The sequence below is a fragment of the Chamaea fasciata genome, unplaced genomic scaffold (genome assembly GCF_029207755.1).
Source record: "Chamaea fasciata isolate MVZ Bird 193981 ecotype frontalis unplaced genomic scaffold, bChaFas1.0.hap1 SCAF_4, whole genome shotgun sequence".
Classification (NCBI taxonomy): Eukaryota; Metazoa; Chordata; class Aves; order Passeriformes; family Sylviidae; genus Chamaea; species Chamaea fasciata.
Genome location: NW_027094089.1, coordinates 11088933 through 11114405, shown reverse-complemented (window position 1 = coordinate 11114405; position 25473 = coordinate 11088933). Strand labels below are relative to the sequence as shown.

Genomic DNA, 25473 nt, shown 5'->3' with positions numbered 1-25473 from the left:
GGACTTACAAGAAAGATGAGGACAGGCTTTTATAGTAGAGCCCATAATGACAGGACAAGGGGTAACGGTTTTAAAGAGGGTAGATACAGACCAGCCAGAAGGAAGATTTTTTTTTTTTTATGATGAAGGCTATGAAGCACTAATTAATTAGATTCCCCAGAGAGGTGGTGGATGCCATATCTTTTCAAGGCCTGTGGATGGGGCTCTGAGAAACCTGACCTAGCTGAAAATGTCATTGCTTATCACAGGAGGTTGGACCAGATGACCTTTAAATGTCCCTTCCAACACAAACTAATCTATTATGCTATGATTCAGAGTGTCAAAGTTACCATAATCAAAAGATTTAAGTTAGGCTACAGTCCCCTGAACCAAATCAAAAAGCTGCACTTTATAAAAGCAAACAACACAAAGTCTGTCAAGATGGCTTTAATTTCTCTTCCTTAGTGATGGAAATATCTAGAATGAAGACCCTTTTTCTCTTCCTCACTGGAAAACTGAAATTAGGGAATTTGTGATTTCTTAAAAAATGACTAGGAATAGCTACATATATTCATTTGTTAAAAAAAGAAAAATAAAGCCAAACCCCAAGAATGAGATGACACGATGCTTCATGGGAACATACACTTTTCCTTCTAGTTTGTCCATTTCTCAGAAACACCACATAATTTCTAAAGCTCTTTAACATTCACTAAGTAAGTTCCTAATCAGCCAGATCCTATGTAATTGAACATGCATCAAATACATAAAATATATGTAAACTGTGCTCAAGCAGACCTCCTAATAGTTAGGCATTTCCTCTAGGGCATACACCATCTATCTATCTAGATTTGCTTTTGTTTGAGATTTTGGATACAAATCTTACTGAGCTGAATAAGATACTCCATCTTTGAACAAAGAAAAGATTTCTTTTCTTGTCAAGAAGAAAATTGTCAAAAAGGAAGTGAGATTTATCTCATTTACTGGGATCTCGTGATTTGATTGCTTATAACATTTAAGAGATGGAAAGATCTGTTCCAAAATAAGTGTCCCCTTTCACTATGACTGCAGGGTGGTTTCACTGCTGCAAGACAGAGAACACTGAATGGATTAATGGCCAAGTCAGTTCCATTTGCCAAGAGATAGTCAACTGTAACTCAGGAAAAAATAGTTTTTACTGTGAGGATAGTTGAATATGGGAACAAGTTGTCCAGAAAGGCCACTGAGTTTCCACTCTTAGCTATACAAAACTTGCCTGGATATCCCTCTGAGCAAACTGCTGCAGGTGGCCATGCTCTGAACAGGACTGGGATGAGCAAACTCCAGAGGTGTGGCCCTTTGGTTCTGTGGATTTGTGAGCTCTTCCGCACATAGTATATTATTTGGCCTCATCTGTGCTGGCTATATATCAATAGTATGTCCAATGGCAAGAAAAGGTACTCTTCAGTAATATTCTCATCTATTGCTGTTACTTACTAAACTGCAATGACCTTTTGGCTATATTCTAATATATGATCCAAAAAGTTCTCCATGAAATATCTTTGCTTTCAGATTTTAAGAGGAGTAAATGCAGAGGCAATAACCTTTATACAACTTAAAAAAAATAATAAAAAGTTCAAACATTCATTCCTTGTCTTTGGCACAGTTAAACATATTTCAAACCAACCCATGCAACTTATCCACACTATCTAATAACGTCTGTTTTAAAGAAGGGCAAGACTTCTCCTCATAAAATTATTCTTTTGGAAACTGCAGTCGTAATTTCTCTGTGATTGTAATTAAAATGTATAAGTAGTATTGTAAATCATGAGCTTAGTGGTTCAAGTCTGTTCACAAAGTTTCTATGGACAAAGGGAATTAAGCATAGTTGACCTTTATTTGAGTTACTGCTCTCTGCACTTCAGAAGACACAGTCATTTTTTGGTCTTCCTCTTTGCACCACACATCCTTTAACAAAATCCTCTTTAATATTTTTTGCATGTATGTTCATAGTTAGACTGATGCCCTCTACCATAATTTTCTTTTCTATCATACTTGTTGCATTTATACCCCAATATATTCTGCAAATATACTTGCAAAATTTTCTGTATCCACAAAAATTACTTGTTTGCTTGTTTTTTTAATATATTTTCCCATCTAACTCCTGTAGTCACATAAAATTCATTTAACTCAGAAATTAAACTTCACTGTTTTCTTGAGGCAATATGCTAAATATCCCAACTGTCTTGTCATTGCTCTTCTGCAGTCAGTAAATCTATCATAATCTAGCAGTAAGCTTGCATTCAGGTTATATACTCTTGGAAAAACATCCAATTATATACTAGATTTTTACAGAAATGAAAGCTCATAGAGGAACAAAGACTGTTAAAACTGCAGTCATAATTTCTCAGAGGTAATTTGCCAAATCAGTGCAGTTTAATAAATTAGAGTAAATAGCTGAAAATAGAAAAATAAATAAATACATAAGGACAGTTGCCCGAACAGTTCCAGTACAAGTAGTAAATAACAGATGGAAAACATGTCCCTGTTCTCAGTGAATGACAATGTCTTCACACTATTGATGAGCAAATTTTACCTGCTCACACGTGGAATATTCCTTTTTTTTTTTTTTTTTTTTTTTTTTTTCTTGGTAATATTTCAGCAGATTGTTATTTTGGTTCCATAAATGTACTCAGTAACTCTAGAAGCATTTGCACATCTGCTTAATATACTATTCTTTGTATTTCTTTTGTAGTATAGGCAAACATTTACTTCTAATACCTCAAAATAATCAGAAGAGAAGAGTATTTCACTTTTATCACATCTCCAATGACCAATTTCTGAAGTGATGGACAGAAACAGAGCTGCTAACTAATGCGACTGAGACACTGTGCACTACCAGAAATGTTCAGGAGACATAGTATCTGCAAGCAACAGACTGTGTGCTATGCTGCTGTAGGATTATAGCCCTAAAACCATTCTATAAATGTACATCTATTTGGAATCCAAAGGTGAACTTAATGGTTAATTACTGCTGAACAGAAAATTCTTTCCAAAACCTGAAGAGAGTTCTCTTCATAAAACTTCAGAGGTATTTGACTGGAGGCACTAAAGGTGGGAGGAGCATACAGGCTCAGATTTAAATACTTATATTCAGGTAATAGCATCATAGCCATCATTTTTAGAAGAGATACTTAATTTAATAAAATTATTCCTGGTGTGCCTCCTCCCCAGAAACTGAAAGCATCTTTGCAATATTCCTCAAATATACTAATATATTTCAAAAATGTATTAGGAATGAAATATAAACATTAAAAAAAACTTTTTGAGTTTTATTCATTGGTTTTTATTTAATATCTTTATCCATGTTAACTCATTTACACTGTAAAACGCTGCTACATATATATTATCGCATCATACACAGTTTTCACTGAGTATGTTGTAAGGCAGAGGGAAATCCTTTGTGTAACAGCAAAACTAAATCTGTGTCATAGACAGTGAAAGAAGAATGAGTGAAATTTTATCTCACTGAAAGATTAGTAGAAAACAGCTATTTGATGTCTCTTTAATCTCTCAGATCAGAGCTTCAAAATCATACAGATACATTACCAAATTGAGGCCAACTGTCAAAAGTTAAAATTCAAATTACTTGAGTGGAGATGAAAATCACATTTAACAACAAGCTGAATGTAACCCCTGAGGTATTACTATTATACATCTATAAACAAGATTTAAAAAGTCAAATGTGCACGTTCCATACGTATTTATGTGCAAAGGCATATTTACTTTCTTCACATACAAATGTATCTTTGCATACAAATGTATACAAAGTGGAAAAAACATTTAAATGCATTAGTGTTAATATAGTGTCATGGCAGAAAAATTTACTCACATACCTGTAATTACGGGAAACCTTCAGTCAAAAATTTCTGCAGCATTCTGAAAGCCATTAATAAATTTCAAACTATCCAACGCAATGACAGTTAATATTGTAGTACAAAAATACAGTGTGGAACAGTCTTATGAAGTGACCAATACAGAGGGGAAATTATATACCTTGCAAGAAAACTAAAAGATAAACCTACCTTTTGTAAAGAAGTATAGCAATAACAATACAGATGATAAACACCACTGCAAGAACTGGTCCAACAACCCAAATCAAGCCTTCTTCCTCATCTGTAATTGGTTGGGGATCAAGATCCATTGATACAACAGGATCTGAATATGGGCTTGTTGCATACATGGTCTGTAGAAATAAAAATAGGTTCTACTTAATCACGAAGCAATGCATTAAAATGTTAACTATCTCACATCTAAAATAAATGTATAGAAGATAATGATGCAATGCCCATAGCAAACTGCAAATGCTATTCTTCTTGAAGGCAATATACAAACTTGCAAATTGAACACTATGTTGTTATTATCATCTTTATTTTGTGTTCCACATACTAGCAATGACCTGCAGACAAATCATGTAACACAGTCCTTGCAGAACACTCTGCAACTTAAGCAGATAATGAGAAAATAAATAGGACATTAAGAATTATAGCCCACCAGTTACCAATTTTTGGGTTTTGTTTTTCATATTGGCTTAACACTTTTTTTCTGCATGATATTGAAGGGTACTTTTGCCATACCAAGACTGCTATAGATAAAAATAAAGGGGACTGAATGAAGGAGGTTCCTTGAAAAGAGTGTTACAACAATAGTGCTGTGCAATTTGCCCAGTCAAAGACTGTCTGACAGAATATACCTACACAAGGTGGAGACAACTCAAATTCAGGACTGAAAAATGGGAGAATTCATTGTAGAATATTAAGGGAAGCTAGACACTCAGTCTTTCATATGGGTCAAATTTCATAAAAATTATGAACCAACAGAGGTTGTTGAAAAATCTTTGCTTTACTAGATGGTGCAAAGCCAACTGGCCTAGGATAAAATGCGTGATAAGAGAAATTTTTTTTATTATTATTATCTGATCTAATGCTTGATCTGTGGCTGAGTGCAGAGTTAAAATTACACACTGGAGAGGCTGAAGAGCCAGCCTGCTAGAACTGGATCATTTTAAGAACTCTGAGATACAGTAAAGTCAGAACAGGAAAATTGTTTGTACATACTTCTTGTCTGTGCTAGTGTGTCTTCATCAGCCCTAAACTAGGATTTGAACTAAGTTCTTGCAAAGGACTTGAAAACATGATGCAGTAGTAGATCAGAAATGTCAGCTAAAACAGAATAAGATCACCAGGACAAGAGATTAGCTTCCATTTATGTTTGCACTGTATTCTGAAAGATGCCCTAAGCCAGGACAAGTGTTATCAAAGGAGACATGTTTTTTTACACTTCATTTGGCCTTGTTTTGGGCTCAGGGCTATGACAGTGTCTGGGTTTGAGACAGGATTAGGATTGGCAAAGCTGAGGAACTCACTGAGTGTTACTGATCTAGCACCTATACCAACAATCTCCAGTTACATTATAGCATTTTATTACGCCTGGCACCTGGCACCAAAACCTTCCTATGTTTAAAGTCTATGATCATTGTCTGGAAACTGCGAAGTCTCCATGTTCCATTCCTGAACCACCCAAGTAGACTGATTTATTTTTTTTTCTCCAAGGTTTAGAAATCTCAAGAAATAAAAAAAGGTTCATTGCTACAAGAAGAAACTTTGTATTTCACTTCTTGCTTTGGAGTGGGCAGAAAAAATTCCTGGAAAAAGATAAAGAGGGGTATCGAGGGCAACAATGTAAAACATTACCTTTTATTCAACAAATAGAGTTTCACTTATGATTTTAAACCATCCTGTATTAATGACTAATTTAAACTCATTTACTATTTTACAAATTCATCTTATTTTTTCCCTCCTCTTGATGACATCCTTAGCATATTTATAGATTTTAATCATAGCTCTCCAGCTCCCATTTTACTAAGTTAAACAAATTCAGACCTTCCCATGACCTCCCTTAATTCAAATTCTCTATTATACCAATCAAGAGAGAAATCTTGTACTCAGTGAATAAGAAGTCTTATGTAAAATGTAACATCTGAATATCATGAAAAATATCCTTTGTAAGTTACAACTCATACATCAGTAGAACCTGTAGTCTTAGAATAATATCAGCTACATATGCTGAGACCTGATACACTGGAGCATTGAAAGTCACTGAAAGCTAAATTTCATGCACCCTTAAAAAATTCTTCACAGTCTGTGACTACCTCATGCTATCACATAAATATTTCAGATGGCATGCTGAACCACATCTTATCCACAGCCTAAGTTCAGTAATGCCTTTTGAAGTCTTTCAGGAATAGGACCCTATAGACATTTTGTCATATGTGATGGTTTACAAATCTATTTCTTCATGCTTTTTCATTCTGATTTCGAACAAAGCAATAAATTTAGGTCATTTATACCTTAATTAATATAAAAATGCAAGAAACTGCACTTCATATTGAGAAGATCCATTTTAGTACAGGTAATTTATGACATACAGATTTATGGCCACTTAACTTTATTGTCAAAAGCTGTCTATCTTCTCCATTCTGAATTTTTCTGATGCAACACCTTTAGAATTATCTGTCTAGGCAGCCCATGTAAGAAAGTGAAAAGAGAATTTTTGATTTATGTTAGAGCCTACAGGAGACACTTATTTTTTTTCAAATGAAGCTATGTATCTAAAAATATTCAAAGTAGAGGAACTACCTCCTCATTGCGTTTAAGTAGGCATGTTCCATTGACACCAAGAAAGCAATTGCAGTGTTATACACTGCAAGCACTTGACTAGAATTCAGAGTATTGGTATTGGAGATTCAAGTGATTGAACCTGCAATTGTTCCTGTCAGGTTTAGTCAGCAATTAGGAATGTACTGTATAACACACTGTATGTTAAAATGCTAATGTGTATTGCACCTTTTAAAAGTCTTATACCTGTCCTCTGTTTTTTCTTTTTTAATACATTACACTCATTAGCTTAATTCACGCATAAAGGGATGTAACTACAAAATGAATTATAAAAAGAGCAATGTCAACTCATTGATTAGCTCACCTCAGGAAATTTCCCTATTATTGAATTATTTTATAACTTTCTAATTTACTGATAAAGTTGTTATGGAATGACTGCAACTAAAGAGGGTAGCTGTGCATGTCTCTAGCTCAATGATTCTTTCCAAGAACACTGTATATCCTATACCATTACTCAATGGTAGTATCAAAAGACAGCAATTCTTTTAAATACGCAGGGAAAGAGGCTGCTGTAAAGTTCATATCTCAGAAGTAGTGTCCATGCTCAAAAATAATACACAATGTAATTTTCAAAAAATCACAACACAGCTAATATAAGGCGACTGCTAGGTTTCAGTTATACGTTGGAGTAACACACAAAGGTGCAAACAGAATAGAAGAGTTCAAGGAATTAATGGACATTGAGTAAGGAAACACTCACTGTAAAGATGCTCTGACATATAACATTAAAAAAAAAAAAAGCTTTAGGGAAGTGGAATAAGTATTGAAGAATGTTTTCATGACTGTGTAAGGTGATTTTGAGATTGAAAAACATTGACTAACTTACAGATTCTGAGTGCTCCATTACAGCCAACACAAAGAAGACATATTCTTGACCACTCTGCAGCTGCTTATTCTCAAATCCACCATAATGCTTCTTATCCCCCAATGTGAATTCCGTAGGAAGAACTTCAAAGTGAGCTGCAATATATGGCTTTAATTCAACTTCCCTCCCAAGACGAATGCTTCTGCGTTTCCTAGCTATCTCCTTAAGCAGCTTTAGAATGAAGGGAGGGAAAAGAAAGGGGGAGAGAGAGCAAGCATGAACAGAAAGATAACTGTAAACAATTTTACTGTAACTTATTGACAGTGTAAGGAGAAAATTTAATGCATGACCAAGAGCTACAAAAAAAAAAATTATCCACATTTCATGGGACACATCAGTATCACTAAATGAATTCTTGCAAAATCTTCCAGTTTCTTGTCGTTCTGGTTAAGATAAGATACTAGGAGGCAATTGCAGTGCCCAGACTACAAACAAAAAACAATTTTTAGATTGTTTTTAGTTGTGTCTAGGAGGAGGTGAGGAAAGGATAAAAAAGGATAAAAAAAAAATACACTTTCTCTGAGGACATTTAAATACGCATAACATATTACATATTATCTATCTATCTATCTATCTATCTATCTATCTATCTATCTATCATCAGTCCTAGAATAGAATAATAAAATCAGTTATGTTGGAAAGGACTTTTAAGACTGGTTCCAGTATTAATCTAACTCTGCCACATCCACCATTAACCCATGCAGGGACATGGCCAAATTGCCTAATTGCCAAAACTACGTATCTTTTTTAATACCTCCAGCAATGGTGACTGAGGTGCTTCTTCTGATAAACAAAGCTAAAATTTATATGAGTACATTTGTGACAAGTTTTGATGCCAGGCTCAAACTTGGAAAACATATACTAAATAATAAAGCAACTTAAACTCAGCTAGTATAATCTATTGATTAATTACTTATTAAATCAGACAAATGCTTCTTAAAAACTTTTGTTTTGCTTTACATATACTGGCATTCCACAAAAATAAGTCTAACTTGATTACAAGGAGTCTGAACTTTCCTTGCGTGATAAATGATGACTTCAAAGGCCTCTTTGTGGTTCCCCTTGTTTTTTGCTTATGAAACTTATACAATGTCCTGTAGTCTTATAGTTAAATCAAAAATTTTTCTAAGGTCACGTAGTTGTTTAGCCTTTTCATCATGCTAACAATTCTAATACAGTAGATAAGCACAAAATTCATTGCTAGGGTGAGGAGACAAATCTCCAGAGTGAGAAGGATATTAAAAAAATAAAAACAAAGTACTAAAATCTGATCTTAACTATATATATTAATTTCAAAGTAAATGTTTAGTCAGGGAAGCTCTCCACAGAATCACAGAATATGATGAGTTGGAAGAAGAGACCCTCAAGGATCATTGAGTCCCAGTGCTGGCTCTGCATAGGACAGTCCCAAGAGTCATTCCATGTGCCTGAGAGCATTGAAGTTTATCATGCTGGTGCTGTGACCACTTCCCTGGAGAGCCTGTTCCACAGCCCAGCTACCCTCTGGGTGAAGAATCTTTTCCTAATATCCAGCCTAAACCTCCCCTGACACAACTCCAGTCCATTCCCTCAGTGGCTGTCACTGTCACCCCAGAGTCTCTCCTCAGTCTCCTCCAGGCTAAAAAAACTATCTCAGCGACTCCACATATGGCTTCCCCTTAAGGCCCTTCACCAACTCCAATGCCCTCTTGATTTAGGCCACAGTTTGGTGAGCACATGGTTTTGCCTTCCCCTCATGGGATCTTGTAATTTGCAATTACATAATTAACAACTCCAATGCATGTAAGCAATCTAAATATTCACTCTGCTACTCAGAAGGAAGCTTTTAGTACTGAATACTTTGATACCCCTTCTCACTCACTAAATTTAAGGTTACAGATACAGATGAAAGCAAGCTATGCCACTTGAATCCAGGCTTCCTAAACACTGAGGGCATTTGGATGTTGTATCTTCAAAGATCTATGCAGCCAACAGCTTTCCAGCACTAATGCTGAATCTGTGCCCTGCTGCAGAGACTTTACATCCATTTACCTTTATGAATTTCAATGCCATGACACAAAAGCTGGTACAGCGCAATGGATCCCCTGAGCAGAAAAAAAAAAAAAACTGGCCATAATTTGAGACTAGATATCATTATTCATTACTGAAGGACACTATTCCAATCAGCGGTCCATATCTCTCTTTCATTCTTCCTAAACAGTTTAATAAGCAGCTAGAGTCAATTTGTGTAACATAAAAATAAGGACAGAAAAAAAACGTAATATTGAAGAGATTTCTATTTAGTTACTTTATTTAAAGTAGCTAAATATCTGTTGGTATGCCCTGGGCAGAGTTACTAAATGCAGAACATGAGGCAGAGAATAATCCAAGTTTGTTCCAGGTTAGATCAGCCTTTATAGGAACTGCTGAGGGAAGCACTGCAAAAAGTTTGTCTCTGTATGATCCTACATTTTATAACAATGGCTAAGCAGAGGGCTGAGCACTGGCTATCTGGAAGTCTGCCGAAACATGAAGCTAAGTACTGAGGTAATAACAGTGCATGCTAGTGTAAAGTCAGGAGGCACAAACACAACAGCACTAGTAGAGGCATAAGGCTTGTGACATCCCTGAAGGTAACGGATACTTCCACGTACTGTTTCCACTGGAATTAAGTTCTGTGTCTGCCTCAACTAAATTCTTTATTATATGTTTCCAGATTGCAGTGTATTTACAATTAAGATTTTAAATAATTCATAATAAAATGTCAAAGTACTATAGGAGTACTGCAATCAAAATCAGATTAAGATTGAGAGGCAAAGATAAATGTTTGATCTTGATTATTTCTCATATTTGGAATAGTAACAGAAAATGCATATATTGGAAGAAAATGCAATGCTGAAGTACAGTATTAGAATGATCAGAAACTGAGTTTTGGCTATGAATGCTAAAAATTTGTTAGCATGAGTCAAATAAAACTAGTTCAACTTTTCAAAGGTGGTTATTCATCACCTAAGGCCAGTTAACTTAGGTGTATTTGTGTGTAGATAAAAACTTTGTAAGATTGATTGCATGACTGAGTAGACCTCAGGTGAACCTCCAGTCTCATTCATGTTTCATATTTCATACGTAAATGGGGTTGTTGCCAAATATCATTACTTGCTCATTTATAACCTATTGTACTCTATGCACGGATATCAATAAAAATACTCAATTCATTTCAGACTTATCATGGCAGTCTTTATTTTGGTTTTACTGCTTACAGATCTAAAGTAATCCTAATAGGTAATACTTACTGCAAATCATAATACTTTTTTCTGTTTCAATTATTTGTACTATTTGTCTGTTTAATATCACTAGACCTCAAGATATTAGAAAAAAAGAAATTTGGAGTTAGTAAAAAAGGACTGTATCTCTAATATTTCATTATCAGATACCAAACATCTAGCCCATTATCTGTTCTTTTAAAACTAGATATCTGTCTTAGTTCCTTTCTGAGCTGAGATTCAAGGAACAGGAAGATGAGGTAACTACAATAAGGCTGAAGAATCTTTTTGGACTGCTCAGTTTTGTAATGGAATTATACTCCAGAGTTGTGTTATTAGCATATACATTCCCTCTGACAATCTAAGCAAAGTATCTTGAAATATCTACTGCCCAACCATTTCTGATACCAGACACATACCCAAGGTCATACAAAAAAAAAAAAAAAAAAAAGAAATACGCACAATATCCTCTGTTTACTATCAGGAACTATTTGCTCAGAGAGTAGTGGTTTTTGGGAGGTGGAGGTAGGTTTTTTTTTTGTGTTTTTTTTTTTTTTTCCCTCGTTTTTATTTTGTTGGCTTTTTGTTTGTTTTGTTTGGGGTTTTTTGTTGTTGGGTTTTTTGGGGGGGTTGCTGTTGTCAGGTTTTTTGGGTTTTTTCCAAATGTATTTTTTGTGGCACTGTGTTCACAAGCTTCTCAGGAATAGCACACTTCATAAAATGTATACATTCCAAAGCTGGAAGCAAATCAGTTTCTGAAGTAATAGAAACTGAGCACGTTAGAATGATATTGCCTTAGAATGATATGCAGTTGCTGCCTGCTTTTAATGTTTTTCCCTGCTCAGTTCTTGCTATATGTATTGGTGGCAATTGTAGAAGATATATCAAGGGGTTAGTTCTTTATCAGAAATAATTTTCATTTTCCCGTCAATGCATATCTTATTTCTTCCATCATTAATTCTACAATGTGGTCCCAATTATATCAACAGAAGTTGGAAACAACCCATTCTGACACAAATATTTCTGAATTTAAAAAATACTCTTCCTCAATCTGTTATACAGACTAAGGCAACACAACTTGAAGGATGATTAAAATGACCCCTTGTTATAAGAATCAGCAGGAACCATAGAATTTAATTGCCAGAAAGTTCAGTGTCATCTGGCACCTATCCTTTAATCTAATAATGCTGCTGAATGTGACTACAGTCTTTGGATGTTAAAAGTGGGTGGTAATATTCAATCAGTTTCCATTACTGTATGGATGTGGCTGTCAAGAGTTTCACTGTTTCACTGTATTTGATGTCACCTATGACTACGATCATAAGCTGACAGCATTTACAATCCAAGTTCTTTTAAAGGGAAGAAGTTATAGATCAAAGCAAGCTATTGCTGCAACTGAATGAAGTGAGTTGATCACATAAAGGAAACTGGTCAAGAAGAAAGGGTTGAATCAATTAGTTATTAAGCCTTCCTCTGAACAGTTGCTTTTAATATGATTAAGGATTTGCCCATTGTTGTGACAAAGACTGAAAGAATTGTTTATATTTTGAACCTTTTCTACAACACATTTAGTTCAGTGAAGATCATTATTTTCCCTTTATTTTGGTGCAAAATTTGAAATTTATATCCATTTTGTCAATGGCAGGAGAGAAAAGAACATTTATGCTTGCTTGCAGGTGATCAACACTTCCAAGTAATGGTGTTATGAGGAAGCATATAGTGAAGTTATCTCTGTAACATAAAATGCTTGAATCCACCAAAAGAAAATAGAAAAATAAATGGGATACAGTCAAAAGAACACTGTATCAGGAGTAAAAAAGCCCCCTCATTCTGGTCTTTGAATTACAGGGATATTACACTTCCAAAGTACCATACCATCTGAATGTCATCTAAAATCTTGGCCAGATATGATGAGAACAATAGTACCACCACTTGTCTTTTATGAAAGTCTCTCATATGAGGCCCTTGAAAGATCTTTGAAATCATAAACGTCAGCATTACTATAAATTTAAAGATTGAAAGAAGAAAGACAAGCTCACATGGGCTATACTGTCCTTCAGTAAAACAGAAAATGGGGGGGGAATAGTATACTTCCTGGAATAATTACTGTATCAATAACATACTGAATTAATTTCTAGCATTGCTGGGCTTATTTCTAAAATGAAAGTAATTCCTCCCATTGGATCAATGTAATTTATAGTTTCAAATGATAACACAATATTGCTCTTTCCTTCCTTGTTCATGCAGTTATTTCTGATCACAAACTCTTGGTGGAATGGAGGCTATGTCTCACCAGAACTATTACAGCATATGACAATCAGGTAAAACGACCACCAGAAGGTCAAATGTTAAACTGCAGTGCAAATTGCAATTTAGCGTTTGTTACAGACTTAGTAAACACCCCTCTGATGAACCAGACCTTTATTACAGTTCATATTGTTGGTGATTAAGCTTTTGCTGACAACTCATTTCACCTCCTGCACTTTTGCATCACTCTTTACAGTAGAAAAAGAATAAAATATTAGTGTCAACAAATACCAGACACATCATGTTCTTTATTGAAACTTAATGTCCTTACTGTCCTCTCATTTAAGTAATTTAAATTTTTGTTTTAATCTCCACAGGCTAATGCAAATATAAAGTATCCTGACAACCAAAACTTTCAAAACTGGTGAGTTAGTTACCTAAAACTAGCAAGATTTCTTCTTTAATAAAGGAGAAGCAAAAACCCCAAACCATATACAGTACCTCATCTAGTTCCATTTCATCTGGACTCTCCCATGGTTTGATAAACTTTCCACGAGACCTCTTCAAAGGCACAATAACTATGTAATAGCCTCTGTAAATGAAAAAGTTGGAAAAAAGTGAAGTGGAATGAAAAAGAATAGATAAACTGATGCAGTGGGTCTGTTTAGAGGAACCTAAGAGGAAAGTGGTATGTTGAGAATAAACTTCTGCACATTAATATGTCACTACAGCCTTCCAAACACAGCTGTAAATGTTAACTCTTGAAATAACATCAGTTTTAAAGCATTTGACAAACAAATGGTACCAATTACCTGCCTTTTTCTGTAAACATATAAATATTTATAAAAAACTTTAATTACAATGTACTAAAATGCCAACATGAAATGCAAGACTAATAGGTTATTTGTACCCTGCCATCATCACACTGAGAAAAAAAGAAACCCAAAGCCCTAAATTGAAATATATTACTGAATATTTAAATCTCAATTACCAGCCCATCTTCTCCCATTTTAATGTATAATTAGAATAGTAGGCTAACAAAATCTATTTTTTAATGCCAGTATCATAACAAAGAGAAAAAGGCAAACATGACATACACTGTTCCCAAACTCTCTTTCCTTTGGAAAATCAAATGCCATCAGCTTTATCTATGCAAGTATTCTGCTCACAATCACAGGTAAGAGAGCTTGATATATACTCTCTTTATAACTAGGATTTACAAATTACATATATCAGTTTTCCTCAGAAATATTTTCCTAAAAATATGTTCTTCCTCCCCACCCATGTAGACTAGTAAAATATATTTTTTTGGTATGACAGAGATCTGGGACTTCCATTGCTTACTTCACAAAGCCTGGATATGTGTCAGGCAGATCCATAACTTCACATTAGTATGAGGGAAGAAGCAGTAGAATCACAACAGCAGGACATGCAGGGTAGTATAATATACGTCTTCTTGTTAAACACACTTGTCAAAAAGTCAAGCATTCTCCATTTCAGGAGAGAGGGAAATAAACTGATTTTCTTTGTTTCTAGTAACAAAAGCTTATTAAGGTGTTTCCGGGTCTCATTATGTAAGATAATTTTAGCGTCTCATGGGCCATCTCTTCTTCCAGTCTGCTTTTTTTACAACCCATTCAACCTTCTGCAAAACTATTAATTTTACTCCTGCAGTGAAGCTGAAAATCGTTAAGTAATTAACAAAAAAGAGTCTACAGAAAAGGAGTTGTCTTACAATTGGCTAAAAATCATCTCAGTCTAAGCCAACTATAACCATACCAGTGCAAGGCATTGATCAATTTTAACAATCTCTTCTTATTTAGAGCTCTTTCCCATAAAAGAAATGTAACAAAAACTTTAGATATTCAGCTCCAGCAAGAAGTACACATATTCATTGATACTTGTTTTAAGAAATTTGAGGAAGTTTTCTGTGAAAATGCTAAGCTCCAACAGAAGAGCTGGAAAGAAGTGTTGCCCACAGATTTTTAACTAGTATCCATTTGTTGTATTCCAGTATTTCAAAAAACATCTGTGACATGCATTCTTATAGCGACAATAAGTCATCTTTTAAAAAGATGCAAAACTGTAAGGCTGGTTGAATCCATATTTTAAAACTGCATTGGTCTATTAAAATTACTTTGAATAGCAAATCTTAGTGAATACTGACTTATCCAAGTGTACAGTAACAACTGACATATCCTTTCTTCAACAGATACCTAAGAATCAAGACAGAAATGAGAACTTGCCCCTTTATGTCTTTCAAACATCAAAGATACCCATTAACCCTCTTTTTTTCGTTTTTTCATCTTTTTATTTTTTAAGCTAAGGGAGAGTTCATACATTTTTCTTTCCAATTAAGGAACATTCAGCATGTAAATGTAACTTTCACACTCTTTTTCACTTCCTTCATGAAGTCTCCCTCTCATAACTTTAAAAATCAACTAGGACTTTCAGCACTCACAAAGTATTTAAAATTGAAAGAATAAGTAGATCAATAATAAGATGAAAAGTGAAAATTTTCACACCAATCTGCAGTGTTGCCAATTGTAAAGGACAACAAAATTCTGTGACTTTTAGCTAACTGTGCAAAACGTAGCATCTCCTGAAAAACATTTTTTATAGTTTACTTCATTATTTGTTTGTTTGTTTTTAGGTTGGGGTTTTTTTTTCTGGGGGAGAGGGGAGGAAGGAAGGTGAGAAATAAAGGGTTTATTTGGATATTGTTTTATCTACTGACTATTTGAGAGGCCAAAGTCTCTCACAAAACTCTGGTTTTACTTAAGACTTTTTAAAAATGTAAAAGATTCATAGAAACATGAACTGTCTCTTACACATAAAAAACTGCTTTCAAAATAGCCCAAAATACTAAAAGAAAGAAAAATTAAGAACTTGCTCCCTTGAGATGAGCAAAAGAAATACATTTTACTTATCATATGGTGAGATCTGCACCAATTTCTATGCTGTATCACCATCAAACATTGACAAATACAAATTACAAATATTACAAAGGCGTTTATAACCTTACCCTCAATCTTATTACCTATATTTCATTAGAGCAAACCATTATCTGTTTCACTTCCTGTGTAATTAGTATTATTGAAAAATTCTCAGTACTTAATTGTAAGCTAGGGACAATCCTGAGAATATAATGTACCAATAGAGGAACAGCATGTCCAAAAATGTCAACATAATTAATACATGAAATTTTCTTCCCATAAAAAGACTAATGCAGAATAACCTTACTTATTCTAGCAAGTATCAGGTCAGGTTTTCTGTACAGTATGTAGTTGCTTTGGTATGCCTGCTCTAAGGGTCAAGTCAATCTTTATTGTTGTGTTTTACTTTATCAAGCCTGATCAAATCTTCTTAGAAGACAGACGTACAAGTATGAGATACATTATTTGAAAAATTGGCATTTGTAGAGTTAATGTATCTTTTCTGATGCCACTTAGCCTCTTTAACCGTTTTACACTACACAAAAAGAAGGGAATTGTATTTTATTCCAGAGCTATCTTCCACTTCTGCTTGATCAGCTATCCTGCACATTTTTGTCTCTATGAATTCCATTCCTCATAAATCTTTTTTGACTCATTCCATCTTCAGTCTTCCTTAGCTGCATTTGTTACTGACCGCATCTTACTCAATCTAATGATAATGACTACATTTTTCAGTTTTTCATCCTTTTAATGTCTCAAAGTCATTTATTTCTTGACCTAACCTGCCTCAAAATCTTCAGTCAGTAATGAAAAAGGGGCAGCATTCTAGAAAGCTGTAAAAATCCACCAGGGAGAGGACAACTTGAATCCCCACAATTTAATGAATGGCTCATTTTCCTCCCCATTTCCTTTACATTACATATGGGAACCATACAGATCAACAAGAATCACTATAAGAAGAGCAATTACACTTACTGATTGTATCATGCTTCATGTTTTCCTGGTAAATCTTTATTGTCTAACCTTTAACCCTGCTAACCAAGTGCTCTCAGGTCTATAGTCCTGTTTCTGTTTAAATTGGCATGCCTGTTCCTTTCTAAAATCTATGTAACCTCTAGAAACCTTGCAATTCTTCTAGCAAAATCCCTTGTTTTCTTTCTGAGACCAGTGGAGAGGACCAGGTATTTTCATCCTGATAAAAACCATCAGAATTATTTAATCTGAATTAATTTAAGCGCAGTACCAATTCTTTAAAACTCCATATAAATCTTGAGTTACTGAGTCTGAGTACTTCAAGGAGCTACAGCAGAGCAGTTATGCATTGATGGGTTATCCACTCTTTTTGAGATGATAAATTGTTCAAAATGTAACTGGGTTTTCGCATCCTTCTATCTGCAATCTGTGATGAAACAAAAATACTCTGAGAGAAATCTGCAAACTGAAAGACAATCAGACTCCATACAACTCTTACATAAGTGGCTATGTGGCAAACTTCAGAGTTCTAGCTGGAACTGACATATAGTGAACATCTATTCCTATTACCTCACCACTTCAGGGCTGACCAAAAGTTAACACAAATTAAGGGCATCATCCAAATACCTCTCAAACACTGACATGCTTGGGACATTAACTGCCTGACCAGGAAGCTTCTTCCAGTTTGAAAACGCTCATAGTAAATATGCTTCCTAATACATCTGAACCTTCCCTGATGCACGTCTGAGGCATTGCCTCGTGTTCTATAGATGAATCTCAGGAAGAAGAGATTAGCAGCTCCCTCTTCACTTCCCCTCTTCAGGAAGCTGCAGAGTGTGAGAAGGTCAGCCCTTAGCCTTCTATTCTCTCAACTAGACAAGCTCAAAGCCCTTAGCAGATCCTTCCAGGACATTCCTTTCAGTCCTTCCATCAGCTTTGTTGCCCTCTGTTAGATGCACTCACAGACCTTTACAACAGAATTTGACATTTGTTCTTAATTTTCATGCCACTTATGACTGCACAGTGTTCCAATCTATCTATATCCCTCTGTAAGGCCCTGCGTTTTTTAAGAGAGTCAACAGCACCTCCCAGTTTGCTATATCAAGTATTACACCAATATTAAGTCAAATATAGAGCACAGTAGTCTCTGTACTGTTATAAAGAATAAAGCCATGGTCCACCATCAGGAGTTAGAATGACCATCTCTCCGGAGTTAAAAATAATGGTATGTCATTCATTCACTCACTTTATGTTCTCATTTGAGGGTACTTCTGGAAGTTCCACAGTTATCATGCCATCTAGGTTGGTCTTTCCGATGAAGACTGGCTTCGTGCGAAGCACGTCTGGTGCAGTCTTTGCAGTCACTCTGTGCTGAAGGCCCCCAGCACTATTCCCTCTGTTCGTCAGAACAAACGAATACGACGTCTCTGGCTTCAAGTTGGTGATCAACTTTTGAGTAGCACGTCCATCAACCTCCATTTTCCCATCATCATAAAGGATCTAAGTTAATACACAAAGGTAGTTTTGGTTACTAGGAGAAGGCAAATGATGTGGTCACACTGAATTCAGGAATCAACCTAGCTGTAAATTTAAATAACAAATAAATTTAAATTTATTTGCGCATTTTAGGGTGTAAAACAGTACTGAATTCACTACTGCAAGTAAACTTTTCACTTTCATGGGGAAGAAAAACAAGTATTACATTAATATAAAGCATTGCAAACACTCCTGAAACTCAATTTCACTTTTTCAAAGTAAGCAGTTTTTCTTGAACCCAGAATTTATAGCAAGGTACTCTTGTTGAAAGTATCTTGACTTTTTCATTCACATTCCTTATTTAGAAAAGTTTTTGTATCATTTAGTTCCTAAAATATTATTCTTCACTTGCCACTGCCTGAGATGACAGAAGTGATTAAGATTGAAGCAGAAGAAATTTCAGGCAGACCGCAATGTTACACTGAGTCTCTGTATCTGATAAAGCTATAGCTTTAGTTAAAGGAGAAGACAAAACCCAAAATGGTACTCAATTGCATTTGCTATGGAAAGGACTAGAAAAAACCAAAATTTTCATTTTCATTCACTGTTTTCTTTAAAATACTGTAGTGTTGAATGAAAAATTAGCAATCTTAGAAACCGCGATACCCCCAATACATATTCACGATACATGCTTAGTAAACTACTTAATCCAGTAAACACACTGTCTAGTTTCTGCTATTTTCTTGTACAAACGGAAAGTAACATACTTTGAAAGGCAAAGCTGAATTGTAGTTTTCTGGAATCTCCCAGGACAGCAAAACAGAAGTCTTCATTACTGCTTTAACATGAAAATTTTTTGCAAACACTGCTGGAAAAAAAGAAACTGTATATAAACAACATCTTGGAGATCAGATCTTGTCATATTTCCATTGCTACTTGGGAGTATTAGCTTTACATTTATTTAGGTCAAAAATCAACAAGGATTCAATTCTCCTACCTGTTTGTTCATATTTAAATATCACATTTAAACTTGTTCGCACTCTCATCTAGTGACAGTCCAATACACACATTTTCCTTACCTGAAAATATTGCGAAGAAGTTAACCAGAACTTGCTTGGCAAGGGACAACTGAATTCTAAGGCATCCAAAATATATTAAGATTTATATACTTTACCTTTTGTGATTGATGAACCTATTTTTATGAATGGGCCGGTCAGTTTTATTTACACCTTCAAAAACACTGATATCCAAAGACCGATACTCCTTTAAAGGTCAACGCCATAAGCAGACAAATCCTACCTTGATCCACGGGTAGTGTCCTGAACTGGACACTTGGACTATATGGACCAGGCCCTTTGCTTGTGTGGGCACGTACTTTTACATCATAAGTGGTATCTGGTTTTAAGCCAGAAAGTGTCACCGTGGTATCAGCAGGAACAACAGGGATTTCAACTGGCTGGTAAGCAACATTGATATCTCTGTACAAGATGGTATATTTGGTGATAATGCCATTTCTTTCTGCCAAGAGTGGCATCTGCCAAGTTAATTGAACTGATGTAGAAGTAGAGCTTTCCGAGTGGAGATTCTGGGGAAATCCACTGGGTACCTCTTCAGGAACAGAAATCTCTTTAACCATCTCCTCCCCAAAGCCCACTTTATTTCTAGCTGAGAGCCTGAAGACATAAGAAGCTCCTTTGTGAATGTCTGTGGCTGTGAAGTGATCTTCCTTCTCTGAGAACTCCATGCTTGTTAAAGTATCCATGTCTTTGCGACCAAACTTCAGGCGATAACCCTGCAGCGGGCCAAAAGTTTCCACAGGAGGATGCCACTGAATTAGAGCCGTGTTCATCTGTGTGTGGCTAATCACAAGCCGAGGTTTGCCTGGAACTGTAGCACAATGTTATTTAAAAAGGACAGATAAAAACACAATCGCACGTACAATTCTTGAGGATAGTTTTAACAGGAATAGGGATATATTTTCTCTGTCCTCACTCTCAGTTCCACATATTACTGTCCTAATGAAGAAAAAGTGTCTGGCTCCTGCACTATTTAGTCATACATTATAAGGAACCACAAAAGTTTCAGGGGGAAAAAAAAAAGAAAAAAAAAAAAAAAAAAAAAAAAAAGTACAGTAATAAGTTTTTATGGATTTAATCCAAGGCACACTTCCTGTAAATGGGAAAATAATTAATGAAGAAATAACAAGTTTCTAGATAAGTTTAACACAACTTTTATCATTAATAGTTGAAATGTGGTAGAAGTCAGAACAACCTTGCTCTCAAAAATCATTACTACACATGATAGAACGCTGTCATTCTTTTCTAGTTTCCATGCACAAATCACTTCCATCTCCACTGTTTCAATGTGGAGAGGTAGTGCAGTTGGAATTTAATATTTTCCAGCATGGCTTATCACATATGATTCATTTTCCAGCATGGCTTTTTGAAGAAGGCTAAATTGGTAGCTCCTCTTAACCTATACACTACATACAGTCACAATCTTAATTAGGACTCATTAGTCTAGGCTGGTGATTTGTCTTTTATAGTTCAGACTGCAAGTATGGTATGGATATTGAGGAGGAATTTATTTTAATCAGTGCAGAGAGGACTGAATCAGTCCTAATCAAGCCAGAAATACCATTATACAATTTTTATAGTGTACATTTTTGGAGTTTCAAAATGAATTCTCATCTACTGTTTCTATTTACTTGACTAATTGATTTTAATTTATTCACATCCATTTGTATACATTTAATTTATATTTTCATTGATACCTCTATTTCAAAAAGGTCTGTTTTTATTACAGTGATTTATTTGACAATGAAACATATCCATAACTATTTAGAAATTTGGTGTTCAGTCCATACCAATGCCTGCCAGGTCAACAGACCAGAAGTAGAACTGCAAAGACAACACAGTCTTCAACAAAAACTGATTCATTTCATCTGCATTCAAAGCCTTCCCATGTGAATGTAACTGCTACATTGCAAGCTCTGGTTCCTGTATTTAAACACTTCAATAGATTTTATTATTTATCTTCAGTTTTCAGGCACCCAGCAAATTACACTGTTATTGTCAGAAGGTCTAACGACCGTTCCATGAGGAATCGGGAATAAGGAGGGAAGAATGGCATGCCTTGAGGAAAATTCTGCATTTAGTAACCTCATTCTTCTTTACATCTGTCGTAAGTCATGACATTGCTTCCAATTTGGCAAGAACTATAGGTAGGTTTTATATAAATTTTCCAAATATCTTTAAATTTATATGTTGAGTCCACCTGGCAGCATTATAGTGGAATCTTGTGAGTGTTTTCCCACACTTCCTCCTGTGTAAAGAATATCTTTCTTGTTAGCTCTGACTTTTCCTCATTGATAATTAAAGTCTTAATGGAACAAAGAGGGCCTTTTGCAGGCCCTATTTTTCTCTACATTCTAACTATTACTGGCACCAGTGTAGCAGAGGAAAGAATAGTTTATCTAAAAGGAATAATACTCCTTCAGCTTCCTAGAGGAGAGATTACTGGAAGGTATAACTAAATTATTTTTGTAATAAATTGCCTTTTTTTTTTTGTTCTTGTGGCAGACTTTATAACCAGAACTACATTTTAACCTCTGTGATAACTACAGAGAAAGGAAGAAACTAATACTTGCTCTTGATCAGAACCAGGGAGTCAACAAAGTTTACTTATTCAATAAAATACCCTGTGACTAATAGTAAATAACAATAGTCACATTTTAAAAATACGATAAAGCCTATCTGATGTTGCAAAGCAGATAGATTTCTTTTTTATTTCCAGACAGTTTCAGTTAACATTTACTTTCAGTATGACTTACTTATGAATATTACAGTCTTTTAGGACAAATGACAGGATTCTGTGCAGTCATATATACAGATGTGTCACCAAAAAGCTCTGTCTAGATATTTCTAATAACCTGACTTTTCCATGACCTTAAAATAAGTGAAATTGTCCAAAAAATAAAATACATCCTCTGATCTAGTGAAATCTTCTTCCATTAGTACATAGCAAGACATCTCTCACATACCCCTTTGCAACAGATATTACTGCTGCAATGGTTTGCCACTTCTAGTAGAAGCTCACTCAAGCTGCCTTTGCCAAATTACCTGAGGTAGTTTTTGTTACAGCTGCTATAAAGTACCCCATTGCCTCAATACAGACTTTCTTCTTTTAGCTGAAATCTGTCTTACAAGACTGCTGTCCAGTATGAGAGCAAATAACAAGTAATGAGCAAACTATTCTCCCATGAGTTTCTTCTGCTACTGTGACACAGAAATTAATGGTCTGATTAAAATCTTCATAAAAACTGTATGATATCACTGACTAGTAAGTCTTCATTTTTTATCAAGGTGTTGTTAATCATACATTTTGTAACTTTTGCCCCAAGGAATTTAATAAGTACTTTGATTTAGAAATGTTCAGTAACAGTTTTTCTTCCATCTGATTTCAATAGTGAGGAAAGCAAACCTGACGTGAGACAAAAGCACATTCTTGAATGAAAATATCAACAGCATTCAGTGACTTCACTAATAACTGAGCTACCATACTGTAGGCTTACTTGTGTTTGGTGAATCTTTCCTGCCTAAAAATGTAAATTATGCTTTTGTATCACTAACTGGACAGCTGAATAGTTATTGTCTGAATACCTTATGGATAGCTTCACTGGTAAATGTGCAGACATCTATTCTTTCATATGTCTTATGGACATAAACTCAGTCAATCTCATTCAAACTCTAAAAGTTTGACTAGAAAGTCAGATCCTTCATTTTCTTTATTGCAGTATTCCAATAGCACCTTTCTAGGAAAAAGAGTCAAATGGAAACTCAAAGTGAATAGGAGACTGTATTACAGACCTACAACCCTTTGGTTTTAATGCATCATTCCTTCCCTTGTGGTGACGCATTCTCACAGAAACTGAGCAGGAAGCTCCTGGTACTGTTCAATGTCTCTTTTTTCAGAAACCTGCATACAAATTTTTCTTACAAAACAGCCCAAACACAGCAAGCTGTAACACCAAGTGAAGAGATTTCATACAGTCTGGTATGTATGAAGGAGCAAAATGGTAACTAATGTTAATCCCAGGAACAAGCATTATTTGTTCATAGGTTTAAGCAAATGACAAGAATAGTGTAATGAGCATTACATCTACAGATGTGCCTCTTATTCTCTATTGCTCTTCAGTCAGATTTATATGTGACATAGGATTTGTTCTGTCTTTTTTAAGGAGAAGCATCAGAGATCTTAGTAGAATGACACATGAACAGTTAATAAAGACTAAATGCAGTGAAACTTTAAGTTTTGCAAGCATATTTGCATAACCTATTTTTATGTCTAGGAACTAATAAAATCATAATTTGTATAATTTGGTTTATTTAAATTGGGAATTGAATTTTTAAAATGAGTAATGGATCAAGTAGATTTTTTTTGTTAAATCAAATTCCAATACATGCCAGAAATGCATATCAGTTTTTTTTTTTGTTGGAGTACGAAAATTCAGGAAAGCTAAGAAGTTACACAGTAAGTTTCAGCAATAGCCAAGAGTAATGACTAGAATGTATTCTAAGATCTTAAATTAAATATTGTGCATGTAGCCACCAAGACTGAGATTGTTCCAAGGAATCCAACAACAAAGGATATAGATGGTTTTGATATTAATACAAGATGTGCTCTGGATTTAGTGACTGCTTTAAAAATTGAATCAATCACTACAAATACAAATATATATGCTTTTTGGATTTTATCTATTAGCATAAACAATACATTGTTATTCAGAGAGCATGTAATGGTGCTACATGTGATTGTAATAGAATATGCTCAATGGCTGCATCACAAACCCCTGAAAATGAACACAAGACCTACAGATTGTGAACACCTGTAGGTAAGCATCACACTAAACCTGTGGTGGCATCAATTGGTTAAGCTGTGCCACTGTGAAACATTAAAAAAAAAATTAAAGATGTTCCTCATCTAAAAGCAGTTTTGTTCATCCCATCTGTGCTAACTGCTGTACTGGTTATGCAGTGCAGACACCCAGCATTCAGTACCACCTGAGATCAAACACAGACTGAACACAGTGGCAGGGTGTATTTTGCCCCAGTTTGCTGCTTAAATTACCCCCGAACCAATATAGGCTTCTGGGTTTCACAGGATGGAGCTTCCTTATGTTTTCCAGTTCTCTGCTTTAATAATTACATTTTTCTGAGATAAGTTGTGAATGTTATACAGGCAGTATTTTTCAGTGTTTTACTGGCAGTGTTGCTACTTTCATGAAGATCATAAAAGCCCTTTACAAGTTTTTCAAATATCCTTCTTAGCTCTGAATTTCTATTTTTCCTTCTCAAAGAGGACAGCAATAATAGTGGAAGAGCTACTCAAAACTATCAAGTGATCTCATCTGGAACAAAGAAAGGGACAAAGGGAATCACTGGCTCTTTTTCTCTAAAATGAAGGTCGAAATACTGAAACAGAAAATCCTATGTCCTAAAAATGCTTTTCACACAACAGAAGAGTTCTAAGGAAAAAAACAGTAGCAGAAAAAGTCAAAGGAGTCATTTAGAGCTCAATTTGTTTTTAAGTATTACCTGCACCAGTAGTAGATACAAGTTTGGGTTTGCTGCGTGCTCCATCACCTTTAGTTGTATAGGCTGTCACAGTGAAAGAGTATGTGGTTTCAGGCTGAAGCCCAGAAACTATCATTTCCTAAGATGAAATAAAATAAGAACAATTAATTTAAAATAGATTGCCAGGAGAATGCAAAATCCTTTAGAAACCCTGTTCACATTACACTTTTGAGCTACTGGCAGTCATAGCAAGCATTTGAGTGCACCAACAGACTGTACAGCATGAAATACTTAACGCAAAACATTTCACTCACTTAAGCAATAAAGGACAGCACACATCTAAATAGTATGCCTCAGGTAGTTTACAGCAAAAGGCCAAGGGCTTAGTGGTGTGAGCAGTGAAAAAAGTCATCTGAAATACCTAGCCTGAGGAATACTACTGACATTGTGAAACATGCACATGTAGAT

At 35.1% G+C, this 25473-nt stretch overlaps 1 protein-coding gene across 1 annotated transcript in view; it reads right to left on the bottom strand.

Annotated features, from left to right (window-relative positions):
- The window catches only part of PTPRD (protein tyrosine phosphatase receptor type D), a 317656-nt gene that overhangs the window by 90883 nt on the left and 201300 nt on the right, over positions 1 to 25473 (bottom strand). Inside the window, exons 16-22 of the mRNA XM_066180841.1 lie at positions 25027 to 25144; positions 19730 to 20317; positions 19198 to 19295; positions 18201 to 18454; positions 13548 to 13638; positions 7519 to 7728; positions 4041 to 4201 (exon numbers count right to left, since the gene is read on the bottom strand). Of these exons, the coding sequence (XP_066036938.1) occupies positions 4041 to 4201; positions 7519 to 7728; positions 13548 to 13638; positions 18201 to 18454; positions 19198 to 19295; positions 19730 to 20317; positions 25027 to 25144 (1520 nt within the window). The remainder of the gene's footprint in view (positions 1 to 4040; positions 4202 to 7518; positions 7729 to 13547; positions 13639 to 18200; positions 18455 to 19197; positions 19296 to 19729; positions 20318 to 25026; positions 25145 to 25473) is intronic.